Raw genomic sequence first — 27014 nt, 5'->3', positions numbered from 1 at the left:
GCATACCCCCAATGGCAGCTAGTATCTGTACGAGCATCGCCTGTATATCTGGAGCTGCCACAGGCTCAGGCGGTGGCTGGGCTGGTCCCGGGCCCATCGGCTGCTGCTGTGCTGGAGCTGCTGGTGGCTCTATCACCGGCTCCGGAGTTTGCTCTCGGTCCTGGGCTGGTGCTGTAGCTCTGGCACGACCTCGAGGTCGGCCTCTACCCCTAGCTGGGGCCCTACCACGCGTGCGAGCCATCCCTATAAAAGAGTGGTACAAGTAAAATTTCAGAAACCGATAAGACATGCAATGCACGACAGTGATACAAAAGCGACACGTTCCTAAAGACATCATGTAGCCTCCCGAAGATAAGTAACGGACGTCTCCGTACCGATCTGCAGGACTCTACTAGACGTTAGCTCTGTACAAGTGAGACCGACGAACCTGGGCTCTGATACCAATTTGTCACGACCCGATTTAACAAGTCATGATGGCACCTACTATAACCCGCCAGCAGGTAAGCCAACCCGTAACCCGGAACAACAAGTAATGGGTCTGAGGGTAGAAATTAAACAAGAGTAGGCAAATAACAATATAAACAGGCGGACACAAACCAAAAACATATATACAAATAAAGATCCCTCCCAGAACCTGGAAGTCACTAGTACAGAGCTACTACAAAATGAGTACAAGTCCTAAAACCGGACAACAGAGACTGGACTGTCTCGAAAGGAAAAAGACAAGTCTATATATACAGATGGAGACTGAAATAGTACAAAACGCCGTGTGCTCACCCCCGTCTCCGGATAAGTCTACTCCAAGCTAGATCAACGCTGGCTACTAGTGCCCGGACCTGCATCACAAAATAGATGCAGAGCGTAGCATGAGTACCAAAACAACAGGTACCCAGTAGGCATCATCGGCCGACTGAGCAAGATAAGCAAAAGTAAACTGAAATGCAAATAAAGGGTCACATCAAGTGCAAAGAGTAGTAAATGGGGGGTATGTACACGAGCGTACAGGCAACAAAGACAAGCATCTAACTAACTCCGCCGGGCTCCCATAAACCCGACGGGTACGCTCGTGCACAATAAAAGAAACCACCTGCACGGACCCCCATAAGCCCGGCAGATGGACCGGCAGTTGAAGTAAAATAATGGAGCTAGAAGGTCTATCACAATATTACCAATTTCCGGACTTTTAACTGAACCATTCCCAATCATATTCCAAGATCTCATTACGTCCCGGACTTTAATCGGAATCTCTCCAACCTCCAAAACCTCAACCTACAGATGAGAGTAATCAAGACTAAACTGAAGCTTTAGTGAGGAATTGGGAATACACCACGTGCAAGCTGGACCACGGACTCGAACCGGGTACTATAGCTAATGAGTCAACCTATATGGGCTGGACCACGGACTCGAACCGGGTGCTGTAGCCAAAGGTCGGGCACGGGTGGGCTGGACCACGGACTCGAACCGGGTACTGTAGCCAAAACCAGGTCGCAGGTAAGCTGGACCACGGACTCTAACCGGGTACTGTAGCTAAAACCAGATCACAGGTAAGCTGGACCACGGACTCTAACCGGGTACTGTAGCTAAGCCTGGACATAAGTAAGCTGGACCACGGACTTTAACCGGGTACTGTAGCTAATAGAAAAGCAGGGCATTATGGATACAAGGTCATAAGCTGAGTTACCGCTAGTAAGCTCAGACTATCAACTCAAGTCTGCTATATCAGTCTACAAGGAGCTGACGTCCGAAACGACGTCGGACAAAGTTCTACTGCCCAACGACATCCGAAACTCGCAAGTCTATGGCAACACTAGTCTAAGCCTAGACTAAGGCCAAACATACTTCAAATCAATATTATCATATACACCACAAGATATGGATATTCAATAATATCAAGAGACATGCTGTCATAATCCAACACTTTCCCGAAATAAGGTCTAAGGCAGGAATTATAGAAATTTAGCATGCTCGACACCCGAACCCCTCCATACTCAAGCAAATCAATAAACAAATGCCTAAACATGCTCAATCTCACGAGAGAAAACCATAGCCTACCTGAAAGCCGATCACGCGTGCTCCAACTCACGGTACCGGATCTTTTCCTCTCCGAACGGTCTCCAAATGCTTCCCCACTAACAAAAGGTTAATCACCTCGTCATTACGAATATATTGACACTAAAATTATATTTTTCGGAGACGGACCCAAAATCGGGTCTAAACGGGATTGTGGGGCCCACAATTAGAATCTCGAAATCGAATCCGTGGAAACGTCCCAATACCTTACTAAACTAATACCCCAAAATTATAGCACAAACAGATGCCTTAAAACACCGCAAATCAGCCACAACAATTAAAAGTAGCAGCCCCTAGTCACCAATTTTCCGGAAAAACGAGGCCCTTTCAACCCAAACAGATTATACCACGACGATCCTTGCGAAAAACTCTACAAGTTAGCCTCAAGAATGACTCAAAACGGACTTACGATGATCAAGATCTCACATTTCAAAATTCAACAACAAAACCATCCGGAAATCACCCTGGCAGTGGCTAAAATCGATTTCTTACCTCAAATGAAGCCTCCCCTCGCGTTTCTGAGACCACCGCTAGATTCCCCTCGAAATTCTCTTGAAGTTTGCCTTTTGAATCACTTAATTTGGACTCAAAATGAAGGAGCAATCTCAAGTTGAAGTTGAAAAAAAAAATGGACGAATTTCGTCTTAAATTCTGGAAATTTCCAGATTTCACTCCTCTGCCACGTGTCGTCACGTGGCTCTGCCACGTCACCGCCGCGTCAAAATTCTACAACCCTTCAAACTTAAATTTCGATGTTTCGGACTCGTTCGGAGTCGGAAAAATACAAACCTTATATGGAATCTGATTGGAAATGATATTTCGGACTCAACGGTGAAGGCGGAATTTCCATTTGGAGCTCGCTTCGATGAAAAGTGGGTCCCACACCCAGTATCGTTTTGAACCAGATTCCACAATTGCTATCTAAAGTCTCGAGAAGTGAACAAAGGGTCGTTCTAGACCAAAATCGATCTTCCGAAGCTAACCTAGCTGTCAGAATTTTCATCTGAGCACGACTTCCAAGAAGGTTGACCAAAGTCAACTTTTCAAGTCATTACAATATCCACTACTAAACGAACTTTCGTCCGCGAAAGTAAGAGTCAAGAAGTACCTGAATGTCAAATAAGTCGGGGAACTGTGCCCGCATCTCATGCTCGATCTCCCAGGTAGCCTCCTCAACTGGACGATGTCTCCAAGGACCTTAACAACAAGAATGGCTCTCGAGCGCAATCTCCTCACATCTCTGGCTAGAATGGCAACTGGCTCCTCAATGTATCTCAAACTGACGGCTGTGAATCCGATCCAGCAGAGATGACTGAGCATCCACATAAGCTAGTACACACCGGGAATCAGAGATATCAAGTCGTACCATCCGGTTAGCTAAGGACTGGATGTCCAAAGCTAATGGTCGCTCCGTAGTAGAAAGAAAAGCTAGACTACCCATACTCACTGCCTTCCGACTCAAGGCGTCCGCTACTACATTTGCCTTGCCCGGATGGTAGAGAATAGAGAGGTCATAGTCCTTCAGGAGCTCAATCCAACGACGCTGCCTCGAATTAAGGTCCCTCTGGCTCATGATGTACTGAAGACTCCTGTGATCAGTATAGATCTCGCATCGAACTCCATACAGGTAGTGCCTCCAAATCTTAAGTGCGAAAACTACCGCCGCCAACTCTAAGTCATGGGTGGGTAGTTGCGCTCATGAATCTTAAGCTGCCTCGACGCATAAGCAATAACCCGGCCCTGCTGCATCAATACACAACCCAAACCAACGCCGGATGCGTCACAATATACCGTGAAGCCCTCGCCCTCAACTGGAAGAGTCAATATAGGAGCGGTGGTCAATAACTCCTTGAGCCTCAAAAAGCTCGCCTCACACTCCTCTGACCAAACAAAGGGAACATCCTGGCGAGTCAACCGAGTCAAAGGCGCTGCTATAGTAGAAAATCCCTCAACAAAACGCCTATAGTAGCCTGCCAATCCGACGAAGCTACGAATCTCAGTCACAGAGGTGGGCCTGTGCCAATCACGAATAGCCTCAATCTTCGCCGGATCAACCCTAATACCCTCCTTGGACACCACGTGCCCCAAGAAGGCTACAGACTCAAGCCAAAACTCGCACTTTGAGAACTTGGCATAAAGCCGCTGATCTCTCAAAGTCTGGAGCACTATCCTCAAATGTTGCTCATGCTCACTCCGGCTCCGCGAGTATACCAGTATGTCATCAATGAAGACAATGACAAATAAATCAAGGTATGGCCTGAACACACGTGTCATCAAGTCCATGAAGGCGGCAGGGGCATTAGTCAACCCAAACGACATCACCAAGAACTCATAATGGCCATAACGAGTCCTAAATGCGGTCTTAGGGACGTCCGCTGCCCTAATCCTCAACTGGTGGTAGCCGGATCTTAAATCAATCTTAGAAAATACCACGGCACCCTGAAGCTGATCAAACAAATCATCAATACGAGGCATGGGGTAACGGTTCTTCACCGTCACCTTGTTCAGCTGCCTGTAGTCAATACACAATCGCATAGTACCGTCCTTCTTCTTCACGAAGAGGACTGGGGCACCCCAAGGCGATACACTAGGCCGAATGAATCCCTTACCCAAGAGATCCTGAAGCTGAACACTGAGCTCCTTGAGCTCTGCAGGAGCCATCCGATATGGCGGAATAGAAATAGGGCGAGTACCTGGCTCAAGCTCAATCGGAAAATCAACATCACGCTCTGGGGGTAGGCCAGGTAGATCAGTAGGAAACACATCTATGAAGTCACGAACAACAGGAACTGACTCAACCGGAGGAACCTCCCTACTCACATCACGTACATAGGCCAAATATGATAAGCATCCGCTAGCCACTAGCCTCCTAGCACGAATAAAAGAGATAACCCCAACTGGTGTGCTACCACGAGATCCCTGCCACACCACCGGAGGAATACCGGGAATAGCTAAGGTAACAGTCTTAGAAAAGCAATCTAAAACAGCGCGATAAGGGGATAACCAATCCATGCCCAGAATCACATCAAAATCAACCATGTCAAGCAATATAAGGTCAGCCCGGGTGTCACGCCCCTGGATAGTAACTAAGCAAGATCGAAATACCTGATCCACTACTAAAGACTCACCCACGGGGGTCGACACACGCAACGGCGCTACCAGAGGCTCAGACATCAAACTCAATCGAGAGGCATAGTAGACAGAAACATACGAAAAAGTAGAGCCTGGATCAAATAAAGCCAAGGCGGGCTGCTGGCATAATAACACTGTACCTGTGATCACATCGTCCGAGGTCTCCGCATCTGCTCTAGCTGGAGCTGCATAAAAGTGGGCCTGGACTCCCCTACCCTGTGCATCGGCTCTGCCCCCTAATCTGCCTCCTCGGGGACCACCCCGTATACCCTGGTGACCACCCCTACGGTCCTGTCCCTGGCCTCTGCCTCTAGCTGGAGGTGCTGGCGCATGCCTAACTGCCTGTGGAGCGGGTAAGGCTAACCTGCGATGGGGACACTCGCGGGCCCAATGATCTAAATCCCCACACTCATAACACCCCTGGGACTGTCGACTGAGAGCTGGAGGTCGGCTACCCCGGCCAGAAGAACCCATCTGTGAACTATCTCGGCCCCGACTAGGACCGGCACTAAAACCAATATGGCGGTGCTGATCACCCTCTGATGCCTGGAGAGCAGCCTGGAAGGGGCTACTAGACTGACCCGACTGAAACCTCTGCTGGGATCTATCATAAGACTCTCGGGGTCTGAAACGGCGCCTATCATAGCTATCCTCCTGTCTAGCTCTCTTGCCGCTGCCCCCTTGGGCCTCGCGACGGAGCTGCTCGATAGTGCGGGCATGGTCCACTACATCCAGAAATGAGCGGCCCGCTGAGACTAAAGACTGAGTCTCAATCCGCAACTGTAGTCTCAAACCCCGAACAAAACAACGAACCCTCTCCTCCTCAGTAGGTAATATCATGGCGGCATGCCTGGAGAGCTCGTGGAATCGGGCCTCATACTCTGATACTGTCATGGAGCCCTGCTCTAACCGAGCAAACTGATCTCTGAGCTGATCTCTGATGCTCCTGGGAATAAATCGGGCCAAGAAGGCCTCTGAAAACTCAGTCCATGTGACCGGTGGAGACCCAGCTGGCCTGGTCTCTAAGTATGTACGCCACCACTGCCTGGCGGGACCGTCTAACTGGTAAGCGGTGAAGTCTGCCCCTCTCGACTCCACTAAACCCAAAGTCTGTAGCCGCTCGCGGCAAGTAACTAGAAACTCGTGGGCATCCTCCCCCACTGCCCCAGAAAACCTCGGCGGTGATAGTCTAAGGAACACCCCGAGCATCTTCTGCTCCCGTAGTGGCATGACGCCCTCCAAATCGTCAGGCTGAACAACCGGTGCCGCTAGCTGCTGAACAACCGGTACCGCTGGTGTAGGCTGGCCCTGCGGTACTGGAACGGCTGGAGCTGGGGCCTGCTGCATACCCCCAATGGCAGCTAGTATCTGTACGAGCATCGCCTGTATATCTGGAGCTGCCACAGGCTCGGGCGGTGGCTGGGCTGGTCCCGGGCCCATCGGCTGCTGCTGTGCTGGAGCTGCTGGTGGCTCTATCACCGGCTCCGGAGTTTGCTCTCGGTCCTGGGCTGGTGCTGTAGCTCTGGCACGACCTCGAGGTCGGCCTCTACCCCTAGCTGGGGCCCTACCACGCGTGCGAGCCATCCCTATAAAAGAGTGGTACAAGTAAAATTTCAGAAACCGATAAGACATGCAATGCACGACAGTGATACAAAAGCGACACGTTCCTAAAGACATCATGTAGCCTCCCGAAGATAAGTAACGGACGTCTCCGTACCGATCTGCAGGACTCTACTAGACGTTAGCTCTGTACAAGTGAGACCGACGAATCTGGGCTCTGATACCAATTTGTCACGACCCGATTTATCAAGTCATGATGGCACCTACTATAACCCACCAGCAGGTAAGCCAACCCGTAACCCGGAACAACAAGTAATGGGTCTGAGGGTAGAAATTAAACAAGAGTAGGCAAATAACAATATAAACAGGCGGACGCAAACCAAAAACATATATACAAATAAAGATCCCTCCCAGAACCTGGAAGTCACTAGTACAGAGCTACTACAAAATGAGTACAAGTCCAAAACTGGACAACAGAGACTGGACTGTCTCGAAAGGAAAAAGACAAGTCTATATATACAGATGGAGACTGAAATAGTACAAAACGCCGTGTGCTCACCCCCGTCTCCGGATAAGTCTACTCCAAGCTCGATCAACGCTGGCTACTAGTGCTCGGACCTGCATCACAAAATAGATGCAGAGCGTAGCATGAGTACCAAAACAACAGGTACCCAGTAGGCATCATCGGCCGACTGAGCAAGATAAGCAAAAGTAAACTGAAATGCAAATAAAGGGTCACATCAAGTGCAAAAAGTAGTAAATGGGGGTATGTACACGAGCGTACAGGCAACAAAGACAAGCAATCTAACTAACTCCGCCGGGCTCCCATAAACCCGACGGGTACGCTCGTGCACAATAAAAGAAACCACCTGCACGGACCCCCATAAGCCCGGCAGATGCACTGACAGTTGAAGTAAAATAATGGAGCTAGAAGGTCTATCACAATATTACCAATTTCCGGACTTTTAACTGAACCATTCCCAATCATATTCCAAGATCTCATTACGTCCCGGACTTTAACCGGAATCTCTCCAACCTCCAAAACCTCAACCTACAGATGAGAGTAATCAAGACTAAACTGAAGCTTTAGTGAGGAATTGGGAATACACCACGTGCAAGCTGGACCACGGACTCGAACCGGGTACTATAGCTAATGAGTCAACCTATATGGGCTGGACCACGGACTCGAACCGGGTGCTGTAGCCAAAGGTCGGGCACGGGTGGGCTGGACCACGGACTCGAACCGGGTACTGTAGCCAAAACCAGGTCGCAGGTAAGCTGGACCACGGACTCTAACCGGGTACTGTAGCTAAGCCTGGACATAAGTAAGCTGGACCACGGACTCTAACCGGGTACTGTAGCTAAAACCAGATCACAGGTAAGCTGGACCACGGACTCTAACCGGGTACTGTAGCTAAGCCTGGACATAAGTAAGCTGGACCACGGACTTTAACCGGGTACTGTAGCTAAAACCAGATCACAGGTAAGCTGGACCACGGACTCTAACCGGGTACTGTAGCTAAGCTGACATAAGTAAGCTGACCACGGACTAACGGTACTGTAGCAATAAAAAGCAGGGCATTATGGATACAAGGTCATAAGCTGAGTTACCGACTATCAGACTCAAGTCTGCTATATCAGTCTACAAGGAGCTGACCGTCCGAAACGACGTCGGACAAAGTTCTACTGCCCAACGACATCCGAAACCTCGCAAGTCTATGGCAACACTAGTCTAAGCCTAGACTAAGGCCAAACATACTTCAAATCAATATTATCATATACACCACCAGATATGGATATTCAAAAATATCAAGAGACATGCTGTCATAATCCAACACTTTCCCGAAATAAGGTCTAAGGCAGGAATTATAGAAATTTAGCATGCTCGATACCCGAACCCCTCCATACTCAAGCAAATCAATAAACAAATGCCTAAACATGCTCAATCTCACGAGAGAAAACCATAGCCTACCTGAAAGCCGATCACGCGTGCTCCAACTCACGGTACCGGATCTTTTCCCCTCCGAACGGTCTCCAAATGCTTCCCCACTAACAAAAGGTTAATCACCTCGTCATTACGAATATATTGACACTAAAATTATATTTTTCGGAGACGGACCCAAAATCGGGTCTAAAACGGAATTGTGGGGCCCACAATTAGAATCTCGAAATCGAATCCGTGGAAACGTCCCAAATACCTTACTAAACTAATACCCCAAAATTATAGCACAAACAGATGCTTAAAACACCGCAAATCAGCCACAACAATTAAAAGTAGCAGCCCCTAGTTCACCAATTTCCGGAAAAACGAGGCCCTTTCAACCCAAACAGATTATACCACGACGATCCTTGCGAAAAACTCTACAAGTTAGCCTCAAGAATGACTCAAAACGGACTTACGATGATCAAGATCTCACATTTCAAAATTCAACAACAAAACCATCCGGAAATCACCCTGGCAGTGGCTAAAAATCGATTTCTTACCTCAAATGAAGCCTCCCCTCGCGTTTCTGAGACCACCGCTAGATTCCCCTCGAAATTCTCTTGAAGTTTGCCTTTTGAATCACTTAATTTGGACTCAAAATGGAGGAGCAATCTCAAGTTGAAGTTGAAGGAAAAAAAATGGACGAATTTCGTCTTAAATTCTGGAAATTTCCAGATTTCACTCCTCTGCCACGTGTCGTCACGTGGCTCTGCCACGTCACCGCCGCGTCAAAATTCTACAACCCTTCAAACTTAAGTTTCGATGTTTCGGACTCGTTCGGAGTCGGAAAAATACAAACCTTATATGGAATCTGATTGGAAATGATATTTCGGACTCAACGGTGAAGGCGGAATTTCCATTTGGAGCTCGCTTCGATGAAAAGTGGGTCCCACACCCAGTATCGTTTTGAACCAGATTCCACAATTGCCATCTAAAGCCTCGGGAAGTGAACAAAGGTCGTTCTAGACCAAAATCGATCTTCCGAAGCTAACCTAGCTGTCAGAATTTTCATCTGAGCACGTCTTCCAAGAAGGTTGACCAAAGTCAACTTTTCAAGTCATTACAATATCCACTACTAAACGAACTTTCGTCGGCGAAAGTAAGAGTCAAGAAGTACCTGAATGCTCAAATAAGTCGGGGAACTGTACCCGCACCTCATGTTCGATCTCCCAGGTAGCCTCCTCAACTGGACGATGTCTCCAACGGACCTTAACAACAAGAATGGCTCTCGAGCGCAATCTCCTCACATCTCTGGCTAGAATGGCAACTGGCTCCTCAATGTATCTCAAACTGACGGCTGTGAATCCGATCCAGCAGAGATGACTGAGCATCCACATAAGCTAGTACACACCGGGAATCAGAGATATCAAGTCGTACCATCCGGTTAGCTAAGGACTGGATGTCCAAAGCTAATGGTCGCTCCGTAGTAGAAAGAAAAGCTAGACTACCCATACTCACTGCCTTCCGACTCAAGGCGTCCGCTACTACATTTGCCTTGCCCGGATGGTAGAGAATAGAGAGGTCATAGTCCTTCAGGAGCTCAATCCAACGACGCTGTCTCGAATTAAGATCTCTCTAGCTCATAATGTACTAAGACTCCTGTGATCAGTATAGATCTCGCATCGAACTCCATACAGGTAATGCCTCCAAATCTTAAGCGCAAAAACCACCGCCGCCAACTCTAAGTCATGAGTGGGGTAGTTGCGCTCGTGAATCTTAAGCTGCCTCGACGCATAAGCAATAACCCGGCCCTGCTGCATCAATACACAACCCAAACCAACGCCGGATGCGTCACAATATACCGTGAAGCCCTCGCCCTCAACTGGAAGAGTCAATATAGGAGCGGTGGTCAATAACTCCTTGAGACTCAAAAAGCTCGCCTCACACTCCTCTGACCAAACAAAGGGAACATCCTGGCTAGTCAACCGAGTCAAAGGCACTGCTATAGTAGAAAATCCCTCAACAAAACGCCTATAGTAGCCTGCCAATCCGACGAAGCTACGAATCTCAGTCACAGAGGTGGGCCTGTGCCAATCACGAATAGCCTCAATCTTCGCCGGATCAACCCTAATACCTCCTTGGACACCACGTGCCCCAAGAAGGCTACAGACTCAAGCCAAAACTCGCACTTTGAGAATTTGGCATAAAGTCGTTGACCTCTCAAAGTCTGGAGCACTATCCTCAAATGTTGCTCATGCTCACTCCGGCTCCGCGAGTATACCATTATGTCATCAATGAAGACAATGACAAATAAATCAAGGTATGGCCTGAACACACGTGTCATCAAGTCCATGAAGGCGGCAGGGGCATTAGTCAACCCAAACGACATCACCAAGAACTCATAATGGCCATAACGAGTCCTAAATGCGGTCTTAGGGACGTCCGCTGCCCTAATCCTCAACTGGTGGTAGCCGGATCTTAAATCAATCTTAGAAAATACCACGGCACCCTGAAGCTGATCAAACAAATCATCAATACGAGGCATGGGGTAACGGTTCTTCACCGTCACCTTGTTCAGCTGCCTGTAGTCAATACACAATCGCATAGTACCGTCCTTCTTCTTCACGAAGAGGACTGGGGCACCCCAAGGCGATACACTAGGCCGAATGAATCCCTTACCCAAGAGATCCTGAAGCTGAACACTGAGCTCCTTGAGCTCTGCAGGAGCCATCCGATATGGCGGAATAGAAATAGGGCGAGTACCTGGCTCAAGCTCAATCGGAAAATCAACATCACGCTCTGGGGGTAGGCCAGGTAGATCAGTAGGAAACACATCTATGAAGTCACGAACAACAGGAACTGACTCAACTGGAGGAACCTCCCTACTCACATCACGTACATAGGCCAAATATGATAAGCATCCGCTAGCCACTAGCCTCCTAGCACGAATAAAATGAGATAACCCCAACTGGTGTGCTACCACGAGATCCCTGCCACACCACCGGAGGAATACCGGGAATAGCTAAGGTAACAGTCTTAGAAAAGCAATCTAAAACAGCGCGATAAGGGGATAACCAATCCATGCCCAGAATCACATCAAAATCAACCATGTCAAGCAATATAAGGTCAGCCCGGGTGTCACACCCCTGGATAGTAACTAAGCAAGATCGAAATACCTGATCCACTACTAAAGAATCACCCACGGGGGTCGACACACGCAACGGCGCTACCAGAGGCTCAGACATCAAACTCAATCGAGAGGCATAGTAGACAGAAACATACGAAAAAGTAGTGCCTGGATCAAATAAAGCCAAGGCGGGCTGCTGGCATAATAACATTGTACCTGTGATCACATCGTCCGAGGACTCCGCATCTACTCTAGCTGGAGCTGCATAAAAGTGGGCCTGGACTCCCCTACCCTGTGCATCGGCTCTGCCCCCTAATCTGCCTCCTCGGGGACCACCCCGTATACCGCTGGTGACCACCCCTACGGTCCTGTCCCTGGCCTCTGCCTCTAGCTGGAGTTGCTGGAGTGCTGGCGCATGCCTAACTGCCTGTGGAGCGGGTAAGGCTAACCTGCGATGGGGACACTTGCGGGCCCAATGATCTAAATCCCCACACTCATAACACCCCTGGGACTGTCGACTGAGAGCTGGAGGTCGGCTACCCCGGCCAGAAGAACCCTTCTGTGAACTATCTCGGCCCCGACTACGACCGGCACTAAAACCAATATGGTGCTGATCACCCTCTGATGCCTGGAGAGCAGCTTGGAAGGGGCTACTAGACTGACCCGACTGAAACCTCTGCTGGGATCTATCATAAGACTCTCGGGGTCTGAAACGGCGCCTATCATGGCTATCCTCCTGTCTAGCTCTCTTACCGCTGCCCCCTTGGGCCTCGCGACGGAGCTGCTCGATAGTGCGGGCATGGTCCACTACATCCAGAAATGAGCGGCCCGCTGAGACTAAAGACTGAGTCTCAATCCGCAACTGTAGTCTAAAACCTCGAACAAAACAACGAACCCTCTCCTCCTCAGTAGGTAATATCATGGCGGCATGCCTGGAGAGCTCGTGGAATCGGGCCTCATACTCTGATACTGTCATGGAGCCCTGCTCTAACCGAGCAAACTGATCTCTAAGCTGATCTCTGATGCTCCTGGAAATAAATCGGGCCAAGAAGGCCTCTGAAAACTCAGTCCATGTGACCGATGGAGACCCAGCTGGCCTGGTCTCTAAGTATGTACGCCACCACTGCCTGGCGGGACCGTCTAACTAGTAAGCGGTGAAGTCTGCCCCTCTCGACTCCACTAAACCCAACGTCTGTAGCCGTTCGCGGCAAGTAACTAGAAACTCGTGGGCATCCTCCCCCACTGCCCTAGAAAACCTCGGCGGTGATAGTCTAAGGAACACCCCGAGCATCTTCTGCTCCCGTAGTGGCATGACGCCCTCCAAATCGTCAGGCTGAACAACCGGTGCCGCTAGCTGCTGAACAACCGGTACCGCTGGTGTAGGCTGGCCCTGCGGTACTGGAACGGCTGGAGCTGGTGCCTGCTGCATACCCCCAATGGCAACTAGTATCTGTACGAGCATCGCCTGTATATCTGGAGCTGCCACAGGCTCGGGCGGTGGCTCTATCACCGGCTCCGGAGTTTGCTCTAGGTCCTGGGCTGGTGCTGTAGCTCTGGCACGACCACGAGGTCGGTCTCTACCCATAGTTGGGGCCCTACCACGCGTGCGAGCCAGCCCTATAAAAGAGTGGTACAAGTAAAATTTCAGAAACCGATAAGACATGCAATGCACGACAGTGATACAAAAGCGACACGTTCCTAAAGACATCATGTAGCCTCCCGAAGATAAGTAACGGACGTCTCCGTACCGATCTGCAGGACTCTACTAGACGTTATCTCTGTACAAGTGAGACCGACGAATCTGGGCTCTGATACCAATTTGTCACGACCCGATTTATCAAGTCATGATGGCACCTACTATAACCCACCAGCAGGTAAGCCAACCCGTAACCCGGAACAACAAGTAATGGGTCTGAGGGTAGAAATTAAACAAGAATAGGCAAATAACAATACAAACAGGCGGACGCAAACCAAAAACATATATACAAATAAAGATCCATCCCAGAACCTGGAAGTCACTAGTACAGAGCTACTACTAAATGAGTACAAGTCCCAAAACTGGACAACAGAGACTGGACTGTCTCGAAAGGAAAAAGACAAGTCTATATATACAGATGGAGACTGAAATAGTACAAAACGCCGTGTGCTCACCCCCGTCTCCGGATAAGTCTACTCCAAGCTCGATCAACGCTGGCTACTAGTGCTCGGACCTGCATCACAAAATAGATGCAGAGCGTAGCATAAGTACCAAAACAACAGGTACCCAGTAGGCATCATCGGCCGACTGAGCAAGATAAGCAAAAGTAAACTGAAATGCAAATAAAGGGTCACATCAAGTGCAAAAAGTAGTAAATGGGGGTATGTACACGAGCGTACAGGCAACAAAGACAAGCAATCTAACTAACTCCGCCGGGCTCCCATAAACCCGACGGGTACGCTCGTGCACAATAAAAGAAACCACCTGCACGGACCCCCATAAGCCCGGCAGATGCACTGACAGTTGAAGTAAAATAATGAGCTAGAAGGTCTATCACAATATTACCAATTTCCGGACTTTTAACTGAACCATTCCCAATCATATTCCAGGATCTCATTACGTCCCGGACTTTAATCGGAATCTCTCCAACCTCCAAAACCTCAACCTACAGATGAGAGTAATCAAGACTAAACTGAAGCTTTAGTGAGAAATTAGGAATACACCACGTGCAAGCTGGACCACGGACTCGAACCGGGTACTATAGCTAATGAGTCAACCTATATGGGCTGGACCACGGACTCGAACCGGGTGCTGCAGCCAAAGGTCGGGCACGGGTGGACTGGACCACGGACTCTAACCGGGTACTGTAGCCAAAACCAGATCACAGGTAAGCTGGACCACGGACTCTAACCGGGTACTGTAGCTAAGCCTGGACATAAGTAAGCTGGACCATGGACTCTAACCGGGTACTGTAGCCAAAACCAGATCACAGGTAAGCTGGACCACGGACTCTAACCGGGTACTGTAGCTAAGCCTGGACATAAGTAAGCTGGACCATGGACTCTAACCGGGTACTATAGCCAATAGAAAAGCAGGGCATTATGGATACAAGGTCATAAGCTGAGTTACCGACTATCAGACTCAAGTCTGCTATATCAGTCTACAAGGAGCTGACCGTCCGAAACGACGTCGGACAAAGTTCTACTGCCCAACGACATCCGAAACCTCGCAAGTCTATGGCAACACTAGTCTAAGCCTAGACTAAGGCCAAACATACTTCAAATCAATATTATCATATACACCACCAGATATGGATATTCCAAAATATCAAGAGACATGCTGTCATAATCCAACACTTTCCCGAAATAAGGTCTAAGGCAGGAATTATAGAAATTTAGCATGCTCGATACCCGAACCCCTCCATACTCAAGCAAATTAATAAACAAATGCCTAAACATGCTCAATCTCACGAGAGAAAACCATAGCCTACCTGAAAGCCGATCACGCGTGCTCCAACTCACGGTACCGGATCTTTTCCCCTCTGAACGGTCTCCAAATGCTTCCCCACTAACAAAAGGTTAATCACCTCGTCATTACGAATATATTGACACTAAAATTATATTTTTCGGAGACGGACCCAAAATCGGGTCTAAAACGGAATTGTGGGGCCCACAATTAGAATCTCGAAATCGAATCCGTGGAAACGTCCCAAATACCTTACTAAACTAATACCCCAAAATTATAGCACAAACAGATGCTTAAAACACCGCAAATCAGCCACAACAATTAAAAGTAGCAGCCCCTAGTTCACCAATTTCCGGAAAAACGAGGCCCTTTCAACCCAAACAGATTATACCACGACGATCCTTGCGAAAAACTCTACAAGTTAGCCTCAAGAATGACTCAAAACGGACTTACGATGATCAAGATCTCACATTTCAAAATTCAACAACAAAACCATCCGGAAATCACCCTAGCAGTGGCTAAAAATCGATTTCTTACCTCAAATGAAGTCTCCCCTCACGTTTCTGAGACCACCGCTAGATTCCCCTCGAAATTCTCTTGAAGTTTGCCTTTTGAATCACTTAATTTGGACTCAAAATGGAGGAGCAATCTCAAGTTGAAGTTGAAGGAAAAAAAATGGACGAATTTCGTCTTAAATTCTGGAAATTTCCAGATTTCACTCATCTGCCACGTCACCGCCGCGTCAAAATTCTTCAACCCTTCAAACTTAAGTTTCGATGTTTCGGACTCGTTCGAAGTCGGAAAAATAGAAACCTTATATGGAATCTGATTGGAAATGATATTTCGAACTCAACGGTGAAGATGGAATTTCCATTTGGAGCTCGCTTTGATGAAAAGTGGGTCCCACACCCAGTATCGTTTTCAACCAGATTCCACAATTGCCATCTAAAGACTCGGGAAGTGAACAAAGGTCATTCTAGACCAAAATCGATCTTCCAAAGCTAATCTAGCTGTCAGAATTTTCATCTGAGCACGTCTTCCAAGAAGGTTTACCAAAGTCAACTTTTCAAGTCATTACACGAAGCATGGAGGAATACTGTTTTGCAACCATGCCTAGATATTGTGGAAAGATTTCTCAAAAATGATGATCACAATATTAGTATTGAGTGTACATAAACTATCATTATCTCTATCTTGTGTTATTTTTTCTCTTGGTCACTTTAATTTTTGACCTATTTTGTACCGTTTGTATCAAACTACAGATATATATATACTATTCTTATTTGTAAAATCATTGTTATTTATAGAGTATATATTTAAGCTTTATAAAAATATTTATTTTAAGGTCCGATCCAAGCCCAAGCGCCAAGTCCAAGTCCAAATCCAAGTCTTTGATATTTAATATATATTAATATAAATTCGTACTTACACAATTACATGAGATCATTCTTAATGTCAAGATAATAGAGTGAAAAAATAAATGACTATAAATGTTTGGGAAGATTCTAACCTTAAAGAATTTTAAAGAATAACATTCTTAACTCCAAATTTAAAATTGTTGCATAGACAAAGAAGAGAAAATAATAAATTTGCAATCTATCGGTAAGGATCATTTGAAGAAATATATTCTACCTAATTCAATCACGATGATGGATGCTTCATTCAATAAAACAGTTATCTATTATTACATGCTGCACAAGGAAATATAAATAATTGTAATTGAAATAGTTATCGATAATTGTTCCTTCCCTTCTGATTGAATTAGACTTAGCACTTATGACGTGTTGTTAAATAGTGTATGAATTGACGCATTATCACTTGAATGTATTCCTTCAGAAATAATATTGAGTTCTTTTTACAATACTTTTGAAATCCATATTTTCGTCAATCTTGTATGTGATCTCATAACAATGCGCATCTAGAAACTTCATCCTAAAATTATTTAAGCCTAATCACCCAAATTCAAGCTGACGTATCTGTAGGCTTTTTACAAGAATTATTCTTATCCTATAAGATATGATTTTTTTTTAAATTTGGTATATGCCAATTCATAAGTTCATAATCACATTTTTCCTATAATTGCCCAGTTATATGCGATCTCCAAACAATGTACATTTGTTAAGTTTATCCTAAAATTATTTACTTGTCATTACCAAAATTCAAGTTGACATATCTATACATTTTTCAAAAGTCATTGACCTTATCCTAAAAGATATCAATATTTCTGAATATGGTATGATAATTAATAAGTCCACAAATACATTTTACTATAAATGCTCAATGCAATCTCTTTCATAACCACCATCAAGAAAAATATATTATTTTACATTGTTTATTACATCTCAAGCAAGGTTTCTACTTATTAGCCTTATATTTAAAAGATTTTTTAATGTATGAGTGTATGCATGAGTGGTTTTCATGAGATTATTTACTATTTTAAACTAATTATTATTATAATTTTATTTTATGTGTAGCTAAAATGAATACTTTCATCATCAACAACAACAAGTTCAACAAGGAGAAAGTGGTGTTCATAATGGGAGCAACAGGAACGGGAAAATATCGTCTCTCGGTTGACCTTGCCACCCATTTTCGAGGAGAAATAATCAACTCGGATAAAGTGCAAGTTTATGAGGGACTTGAAATCGTGACCAACAAGATCACACACGCTGAGAAACAAGGTGTACAACACTATTTGCTAGGTATACATATTTGAAAAAGACATTTTTTTGTGATTCCTTTATTTTAATGTGAATATTAATTGGCAATTATTTTGTTTCACAATTTTTAATTTTTTAGGTGAAATTGAGCCAGATTCCAACTTCACGGCCAAAGATTTCTGTCTGAAGTGCATTGAATACATAGAAAAAAATTTGAAGACTCAATGTGTTCCAATTATTGTTGGAGGGTCAAATTCGTTTATTGAAAAACTTGTGGAAGACCCTGTATTCATGTTCAAACATAAGTATGACAGTTGCTTTATTTGGATTGATGTAGAGCAATCAGTCTTGAACCGTAGAGTTGACACGAGGGTTGATGAAATGGTCAATGCAGGTAGTTTTTGTAGTTATTTTATATATGAATCAAAATATAATAATGACTCTAACTAAAACTTTTCTTATATAGTTTTCTTAATAATACTTTCGGTTTTCAAATATATGTTCACCTAAATAAAACTATTCTTAAATTTATGCTGCATGCAGGGCTGGTGGATGAGGTGCGGCAATTTTACATTCCAGATGCAGATTACACCAAAGGAATCCGACGGTCCATTGGTGTCTAAGGCTGGGCACCGGACCGGAATGGGACCACCGGACCGGAACGAACCGGTACCGGACCGGAACGGGACGGTTTGACCGGGTTGTTGACCGGTACCGGGATGAACCGAATCGGAACTACCGGGATGGAGGCTTAGTTCCGTCCCGTCCCACTATATACCGGGATAGAACCGGGACGGACCGGAATGGACCGGAACGGAACGGGATGGGATAAACGGGACGGCACATATAGCTATTTCAAAAAATAATTTTTTTTTTTGAGTTATTTTGAATTACGAATATTTGAATTTTTTATTTATTTTTCTAAGTTATATTAGTTTATAGTATTTAAGTTTTAAATTTTATAATAATTTTACTTAAGTTTATTTTAAAGATTTTTTTTTTAATTTTTACGTATATAAGTTTGTAAGTTAAGTTTAATAAAGTTTTTTTTTTTAGTTTTTGAGCTTATGTAGTTATAAGTTTTAAAGATTTGAATCTTTTGAAGTTTATAAGTTATTAAGTTATACTTATAACTTGTAAGTTAAATAACTTAAGTTTGTAATTTTAAAAAAAAAAAAAAAAACATAAAAGAAATGCTAATAAAAGTAAATAATGACAAAAATATTATTTTTTATTTTAATTAAAAATGATATACCGGGACCGGACCGGACCGGAACGGAACCGGAATGAACCGGGATGAACCGGTACCGGTATACCGGTACCAAATCATGGTACCGTTCCGTTCCGTGTACCGGTTCAATGTATCCCATCCCGTCCCGAATACTACCGGACCGGAACGGACCGGAATGGTACCGGTACAACCCGTTCCGGTGCCCAGCCTTATTGGTGTCCCTGAAATGGCCAAATATTTAAGGGAAGAAAAAAATATAGACGGAGATGATGAATCAAAGAAGATGATTCTTCAAGCTTCAATTTCAAGTATCAAGCGTAATACTCGTATATTAATTTGTAACCAACTTGACAAGATTCAACGATTAATAAATGAGAAAATGTGGTCGGTGCATCATATTATTGCTACTGACGTTTTCAAAGAAGATAGAAAAGAAGTTGTTGACGAAGCATGGAGGAATACTGTTTTGCAACCATGCCTAGATATTGTGGAAAGATTTCTCAAAAATGATGATCACAATATTAGTATTGAGTGTACATAAACTATCATTATCTCTATCTTGTATTATTTTTTCTCTTGGTCACTTTAATTTTTGACCTATTTTGTACCGTTTGTATCAAACTACAGATATATATATACTATTCTTATTTGTAAAATCATTGTTATTTATAGAGTATATATTTAAGCTTTATAAAAATATTTATTTTAAGGTCCGATCCAAGCCCAAGCGCCAAGTCCAAGTCCAAATCCAAGTCTTTGATATTTAATATATATTAATATAAATTCGTACTTACACAATTACATGAGATCATTCTTAATGTCAAGATAATAGAGTGAAAAAATAAATGACTATAAATGTTTGGGAAGATTCTAACCTTAAAGAATTTTAAAGAATAACATTCTTAACTCCAAATTTAAAATTGTTGCATAGACAAAGAAGAGAAAATAATAAATTTGCAATCTATCGGTAAGGATCATTTGAAGAAATATATTCTACCTAATTCAATCACGATGATGGATGCTTCATTCAATAAAACAGTTATCTATTATTACATGCTGCACAAGGAAATATAAATAATTGTAATTGAAATAGTTATCGATAATTGTTCCTTCCCTTCTGATTGAATTAGACTTAGCACTTATGACGTGTTGTTAAATAGTGTATGAATTGACGCATTATCACTTGAATGTATTCCTTCAGAAATAATATTGAGTTCTTTTTACAATACTTTTGAAATCCATATTTTCGTCAATCTTGTATGTGATCTCATAACAATGCGCATCTAGAAACTTCATCCTAAAATTATTTAAGCCTAATCACCCAAATTCAAGCTGACGTATCTGTAGGCTTTTTACAAGAATTATTCTTATCCTATAAGATATGATTTTTTTTTAAATTTGGTATATGCCAATTCATAAGTTCATAATCACATTTTTCCTATAATTGCCCAGTTATATGCGATCTCCAAACAATGTACATTTGTTAAGTTTATCCTAAAATTATTTACTTGTCATTACCAAAATTCAAGTTGACATATCTATACATTTTTCAAAAGTCATTGACCTTATCCTAAAAGATATCAATATTTCTGAATATGGTATGATAATTAATAAGTCCACAAATACATTTTACTATAAATGCTCAATGCAATCTCTTTCATAACCACCATCAAGAAAAATATATTATTTTACATTGTTTATTACATCTCAAGCAAGGTTTCTACTTATTAACCTTATATTTAAAAGATTTTTTAATGTATGAGTGTATGCATGAGTGGTTTTCATGAGATTATTTACTATTTTAAACTAATTATTATTATAATTTTATTTTATGTGTAGCTAAAATGAATACTTTCATCATCAACAATAACAAGTTCAACAAGAAGAAAGTGGTGTTCATAATGGGAGCAACAGGAACGGGAAAATCTCGTCTCTCTGTTGACCTTGCCACACATTTTCGAGGAGAAATAATCAACTCGGACAAAATGCAAGTTTATGAGGGACTTGAAATCGTGACCAACAAGATCACACACGCTGAGAAACAAGGTGTACGACACTATTTGCTAGGTATACATATTTGAAAAAGACATTTTTTTGTGATTCCTTTATTTTAATGTGAATATTAATTGGCAATTATTTTGTTTCATAATTTTTTAGGTGAAATTGAGCCAGATTCCAACTTCATGGCCGAAGATTTCTGTCTGAAGAGCATTGAATACATAGAAAAAATTTTGAAGACTCAATGTGTTCCAATTATTGTTGGAGGGTCAAATTCGTTTATTGAAAAACTTGTGGAAGACCCTGTATTCATGTTCAAACATAAGTATGACAGTTGCTTTATTTGGATTGATGTAGAGCAATCAGTCTTGAACCGTAGAGTTGACACGAGGGTTGATGAAATGGTCAATGCAGGTAGTTTTTGTAGTTATTTTATATATGAATCAAAATATAATAATGACTCTAACTAAAACTTTTCTTATATAGTTTTCTTAATAATACTTTCGGTTTTCAAATATATGTTCACCTAAATAAAACTATTCTTAAATTTATGCTGCATGCAGGGCTGGTGGATGAGGTGCGGCAATTTTACATTCCAGATGCAGATTACACCAAAGGAATCCGACGGTCCATTGGTGTCCCTGAAATGGCCAAATATTTAAGGGAAGAAAAAAATATAGACGGAGATGATGAATCAAAGAAGATGATTCTTCAAGCTTCAATTTCAAGTATCAAGCGTAATACTCGTATATTAATTTGTAACCAACTTGACAAGATTCAACGATTAATAAATGAGAAAATGTGGTCGGTGCATCATATTATTGCTGCTGACGTTTTCAAAGAAGAGAGAAAAGAAGTTGTTGACGAAGAATGGAGGAATACTGTTTTGCAACCATCTCTAGATATTGTGGAAAGATTTCTCTAAAATGATGATCACAATATTAGTATTGAGTGTACATAAACTATCATTATCTCTATCTTGTGTTATTTTTTCTCTTGGTCACTGTAATGTTTCATATATTTTGTACAGTTTGTATCAAACTACAGATATATATACTCTTCTTGTTTGTAAAATCATTGTTATTTATAGAGTATATATTTCAGCTTTATAAAAATATTTATTTTAAGGTCCGATCGAATCCCAAGCGCCAAGTCCTAGTCCAAGTCTATGATATTTAATATATATTAATATAAAGACGTTCTTACAATATTAGATGAGATTATTCTTAATGTCAAGATAATAAAGTGAAAAAATAAATGACTATAAATGTTTGGGAAGATTCTAACCTTAAAGAATTTTAAAGATTAACATTCTTAACTCCAAATTTAAAATTGTTGCATATACCAAGAAGAGAAAATAAAAAAAATTTGCAATCTATTGGTAAGGATCATTTAAGGAAATATATTCTACCTAATTCAATCACGATGATGGATGCTTCATTTAATAAAACAGTTAGCTATTATTACATGCTGCACAAGGAAATATAAATAATTGTAATTGAAATTGTTATCGATAATTGTTCCTTCCCTTCTAATTGAATTAGACTTAGCACGTATGACGTGTTGTTAAATTGTGTATGAATTGATGCAGTATCACTTGAATGTATTCCTTCAGAAATATTATTGAGTTCTTTTTACAATCCTTTTGAAAACCATATTTTCGTCAATCTGACATGTGACCTCATAAAAATGTGTATCTAGAAACTTCATTCTAAAATTATTTAACCCTAATAACCAAAATTCAAGCTGACGTATCTTTAGGTTTTTTTCAATAATATTCATATCCTAAAAGATATGAATTTTTTTTAAAATTTGAAATAGACCAATTCATAAGTTCATAATCACATTTTTACTATAAATGCCCAGTTATATGCGATCTTCAAAGAATGTGCATTTGTCAACTTTATCCTAATATTATTTACTTGTCATTACCAAAATTCCAGTTGACATATCTATACATTTTTCAAAAGGTATTGATCTTATCCTAAAAGATATCAGTATTTCTGAATATTGTATGATAATTAATAAGTCCACAAAATACATTTTACTATAAATGCTCAATGCAATCTGTTTCAGAATCAACATCAAGAAAAATATATTATTTTACAAAGTTTATTACATCTCAAGCAAGGTTTCTACTTATTAACCTTATATTAATAAGATTATTTAATGTATGAGTGTATGCATGAGTGGTTTTCATGAGATTATTTACTATTTTAAACTAATTATTAATATAATTTTATTTTATGTGTAGCTATAATGAATACTTTCATCATCAACAACAACAAGTTCAACAAGAATAAATTGGTGTTCAGAATGGGAGCAACAGGAATGGGAAAATCCCATCTCTCTGTTAACCTTGCCACCCATTTTCGAGGAGAAATAATCAACTTAGATAAAATCAAAGTGTATAAGGGACTTGAAATAGTGACCAACAAGATCACACACACTAAGAAACAAGGTGTACGACACTATTTGCTAGGTATACATATTTGAAAAAGAAGGTTTTTGTGATTCCTTTATTTTAATTTGAATATTAATTGACAATTATTTTGTTTCACAATTTTTAAGTGAAATTAAGCCAAATTCCTACTTCACGGCGGAAGATTTCTGTCTGAAGTCCATTGTCTATATTGAAATTTTTTTAAAGACTCAATGTGTTCCAATTTTTGTTGGCGGGTCAAATTCATTTATTGACCCTAAGGAACGAGAGTTTCGGCATAACTATAAATGCCTCTGATGTAGTTTTCCTTAGGAAATCCCATGATTTTTAATTACCTCCAACTCTTTCTTGTGACATCATAACACAAACAAGCACCATATTTTAAGATGACGACGAATACAATCTCCCCATCATGGGCAATGAAGGATGATACAAATCTAGGCTTTAAAGCATTCCATATTGAGTGAACACCAATGATATGTCTCTCCCATTTTCTTTGTGGAGTCTGCTCTAAAATCCACAAGTCAAAGTATCCACTTACCCATTTTCTGTAATCTATGACCTCTAATTTACCATTCACCTCTATCAACTCGTAATAGTACACGTGACTCATCATTCCACAATGCAATAGTTTCAGATTTTTCAGTTTTAACATCAATTGCAGCTATAGCATCACCATAAATAAACTGGTAGATAACTCCACTAATTCAAACACTATGCTTAAAATAGAGAATAGGAAAGGAAATGCTTTTAGTCTCTCTCCAAGATTTGTCTATTCCTAAAGTTAAAACCCACTGTCTTTGATTGTTCCGTTCATGATATGATGTCAAAAAAACTTTGAACTTCTTTTCTTCCAACTCAAATCCTAATGAATAGTTACCAGGAAAAACAGATTCATCTATGTTAGGAAGAAATCTTAATTCTCTTGTACTCGGATTGAAAATTGCAGCAGATCGTGTAGTGAATGGGTCCCAAACGCAAAATAAACCATTAACGCAATTCAATGGACAATATGAAAGGTCAGGGAGGTAGAGGTCAATAAATCTCGCAATTTGCAAAAAGGGAGCAGAGTCTTTTCTTTATCTTTGCTCAGCAGTGGAAAAAAATTGATTCTCTTTCGCGCAGTAAGAATTTTGTTCCGCCACGACGAGTCATAGAAAGACAAGTATGGATATTCACAAAATTTGATTCCGAGACAAGAGACTGACCAAATTTTGTAATACACTTGAAACGCAATAAAGATTTGACCAAAAGCCATGAGAATATTTCAAACATAATTTCATTTGGAATTGATAAATTCATGTTCTTCTGATTCATAGTTGGATTATTTTTTTTGTTTAAGGTCTAAAACCTTCCATGGAGCGTATATTTATCGGTTGATTTGTATGAGGTTTAATGACTTTAGGATTCTCTTTTTGCCTCTACGAAAATAAAAATATAAAAAATAGTACACTTTTCTATTAGAATTAGGAGAAAAGGGGGAAAATTAGTAATACATCGTTCTATGGGACCTATTTTTAGAAAATAATTTTGTTATTTTGGACACAGAAAAATAAAAGTCCTAACTCATTAAAAAAAGGCGTCCAACTTGACGAATCAACTCATAAATATATGCTCCATAAGAGTAGGGTTTTAGACCTTAAAAAAAAAGCGTCCAACTTGTGTACAAGTAGATGAATCCATCAATTCCTGAAGAAATAGTCATTCAAATATTCACATGGCTTCCTGTCAAATCACTAATGCATTTCAAGTGCGTTACTAAATTCTTTAATTCTCTTGTTTTTGAATCATATTTTACGGATATCCATACATCTCAATCTATGATCCGTCAGAGTGAAACAAAATACTTCTTGGACAGAAGGGAAGTTTATGAATTTGGAGATGGAAAAATCTCTGCTTCCAGCCTTTGGAGTTTTGATGAATTCCCCTTCTATATCCCTGTAGGTTCTGATATCAGTTGCGTTAACGGTTTATTTTGCATTCAGAAACCTGCTGCAATTTTAAACCTAAGTACAGGAGAAGTAAGATATCTTCCCAAACTAAATGATGATCAGTCTCTCCTTTACTATTGGTTAGGTTTTGAGCCAGAAGAAAACAAGTATAAAGTTCTTTTGACACGAGATGGTCGCGGATTGTACATAAAACAATGTGTTTTCACATTAGGCATAGACAAATCATGGAGAAATACTCAAAGGATTCCCAGATCTGTTATGTACAAGCCCGGGGTTTGCATCAATGGAGTTATCTATAGGTTTGTTTACCATGGAGAAACACTTGCTTTAGATGCATTTGATCTTAAAACTGAAATTTCAAACTTATTGTATTGAAGAATTCATCTAAGTGGTGGTATTACGAGTTGATAGAGGTGAAGGGTAAGCTAGCAATCATTAATTGTCCAAAATGGTCATGTGAATATTTCCACTTGCGGGTTTTAGGACAAATTCAAAAAGAAGAAGAATGGGAGAGTCATATCATTCACTATCCTTCAATGTGGAAGCACATACCACCAAAAATCATACCCCAAATCATATTATCATGCATGTTTTGTGATGGGCAGATTTTATTCATCCTCAACTTAGAGTCGGGTGCTTTATGCTCGTGTTACGATATCACAAGACAAAGTTGGAGAAAATTAGAAATAAAGGGGCTTCCTACGAACCACCGCATCAGCGGCATTCATAGTTACATAGAAAGACTAGTTATGTAGAAATTAAGTCTCTTTCTGTTTTAGAATTCTTTGTAGTTCGTGTGTTATTTTTATTGCATCTGGATATTAAGCATCATTTAGTATCAAATTAGTATCTAAATAAAAGTATATGCCAATACAAATTTATTTACCGAGGATGATTTTAGTGTTATGTTTTATTAATGTCAACCCCCAGCCGTCCAAGTTAGACTTGGGGATTTTAAAGCAAAAACATATCATTCATTTTCCTTCAATATGGAACGACATAATATCTCAGGACCTATGTCATCTTGCAATTTTCAGTAGCATTCTCATTTTCAATTTTCAGTTGCATTCTCGTTTAAAACTTGCAATTTCCAGTTACATTCAGTTGCTCTTTCGTTTTCAACTTGCAATTTTAGTCCAAATTCTCTTGATTGCACCTCATTAGTAGCAACTTACTGATTATTTCAAACACCTGAAGCATTCACAATTTTTTGTTGCTATCTCTCTAGGTTTAGGACATAAGCTAACTCTCGATCATCTAAAACATCTCTGTTTCCAGCAGCTTTTTGATGACCAATATTACATGTACAAACATCCATTTAGCTACACGATTTTGCTCAAAAGTGACAGCAACCAATTGTCATCTAAAGCAGTAGCATTACTTTGATCAACACCTACAACCCTTCTTTTTTCATTTAATATTTCCCTCACATCAGCTTGATATTTTTCAATATCCCTAGTACCTTTCAAAGCAGC

At 41.7% G+C, this 27014-nt stretch overlaps 2 protein-coding genes across 2 annotated transcripts; both read left to right on the top strand.

The window, feature by feature from the left end:
• Nucleotides 1-17791: 17791 nt before the first annotated feature.
• LOC125813123 (adenylate isopentenyltransferase 3, chloroplastic-like) lies at nt 17792-18538 on the top strand. The gene is made up of 3 exons (XM_049492606.1): nt 17792-17957; nt 18055-18309; nt 18459-18538. Exons 1-3 carry the CDS (start codon nt 17792-17794, stop codon nt 18536-18538), a joined length of 501 nt encoding a protein of 166 aa, XP_049348563.1.
• A 6722-nt stretch (nt 18539-25260) lies between these two features.
• LOC125813103 (F-box protein DOR-like) lies at nt 25261-26294 on the top strand. Its single transcript, XM_049492587.1, is given in 2 exon segments — nt 25261-25891; nt 25894-26294. Coding segments are annotated over 2 exon segments (1032 nt in total).
• Nucleotides 26295-27014: the final 720 nt, after the last annotated feature.

This window comes from Solanum verrucosum, unplaced genomic scaffold, assembly GCF_900185275.1.
Source record: "Solanum verrucosum unplaced genomic scaffold, falcon-dt-bn FXZP01000746.1, whole genome shotgun sequence".
In the NCBI taxonomy this organism is placed as follows: Eukaryota; Viridiplantae; Streptophyta; class Magnoliopsida; order Solanales; family Solanaceae; genus Solanum; species Solanum verrucosum.
This window is presented reverse-complemented; position numbering and strand designations above follow the sequence as displayed.

Coding starts and splice junctions, on each gene's coding strand:
- LOC125813123 (XM_049492606.1), top strand. CDS start 17,792: ATGGGAGCAACAGGAACGGGAAAATATCGTCTCTCGGTTGACCTTGCC. Junction 17,958..18,054: donor TGTACAACACTATTTGCTAG/GTATACATATTT, acceptor TTAATTTTTTAG/GTGAAATTGAGCCAGATTCC. Junction 18,310..18,458: donor TGATGAAATGGTCAATGCAG/GTAGTTTTTGTA, acceptor TGCTGCATGCAG/GGCTGGTGGATGAGGTGCGG.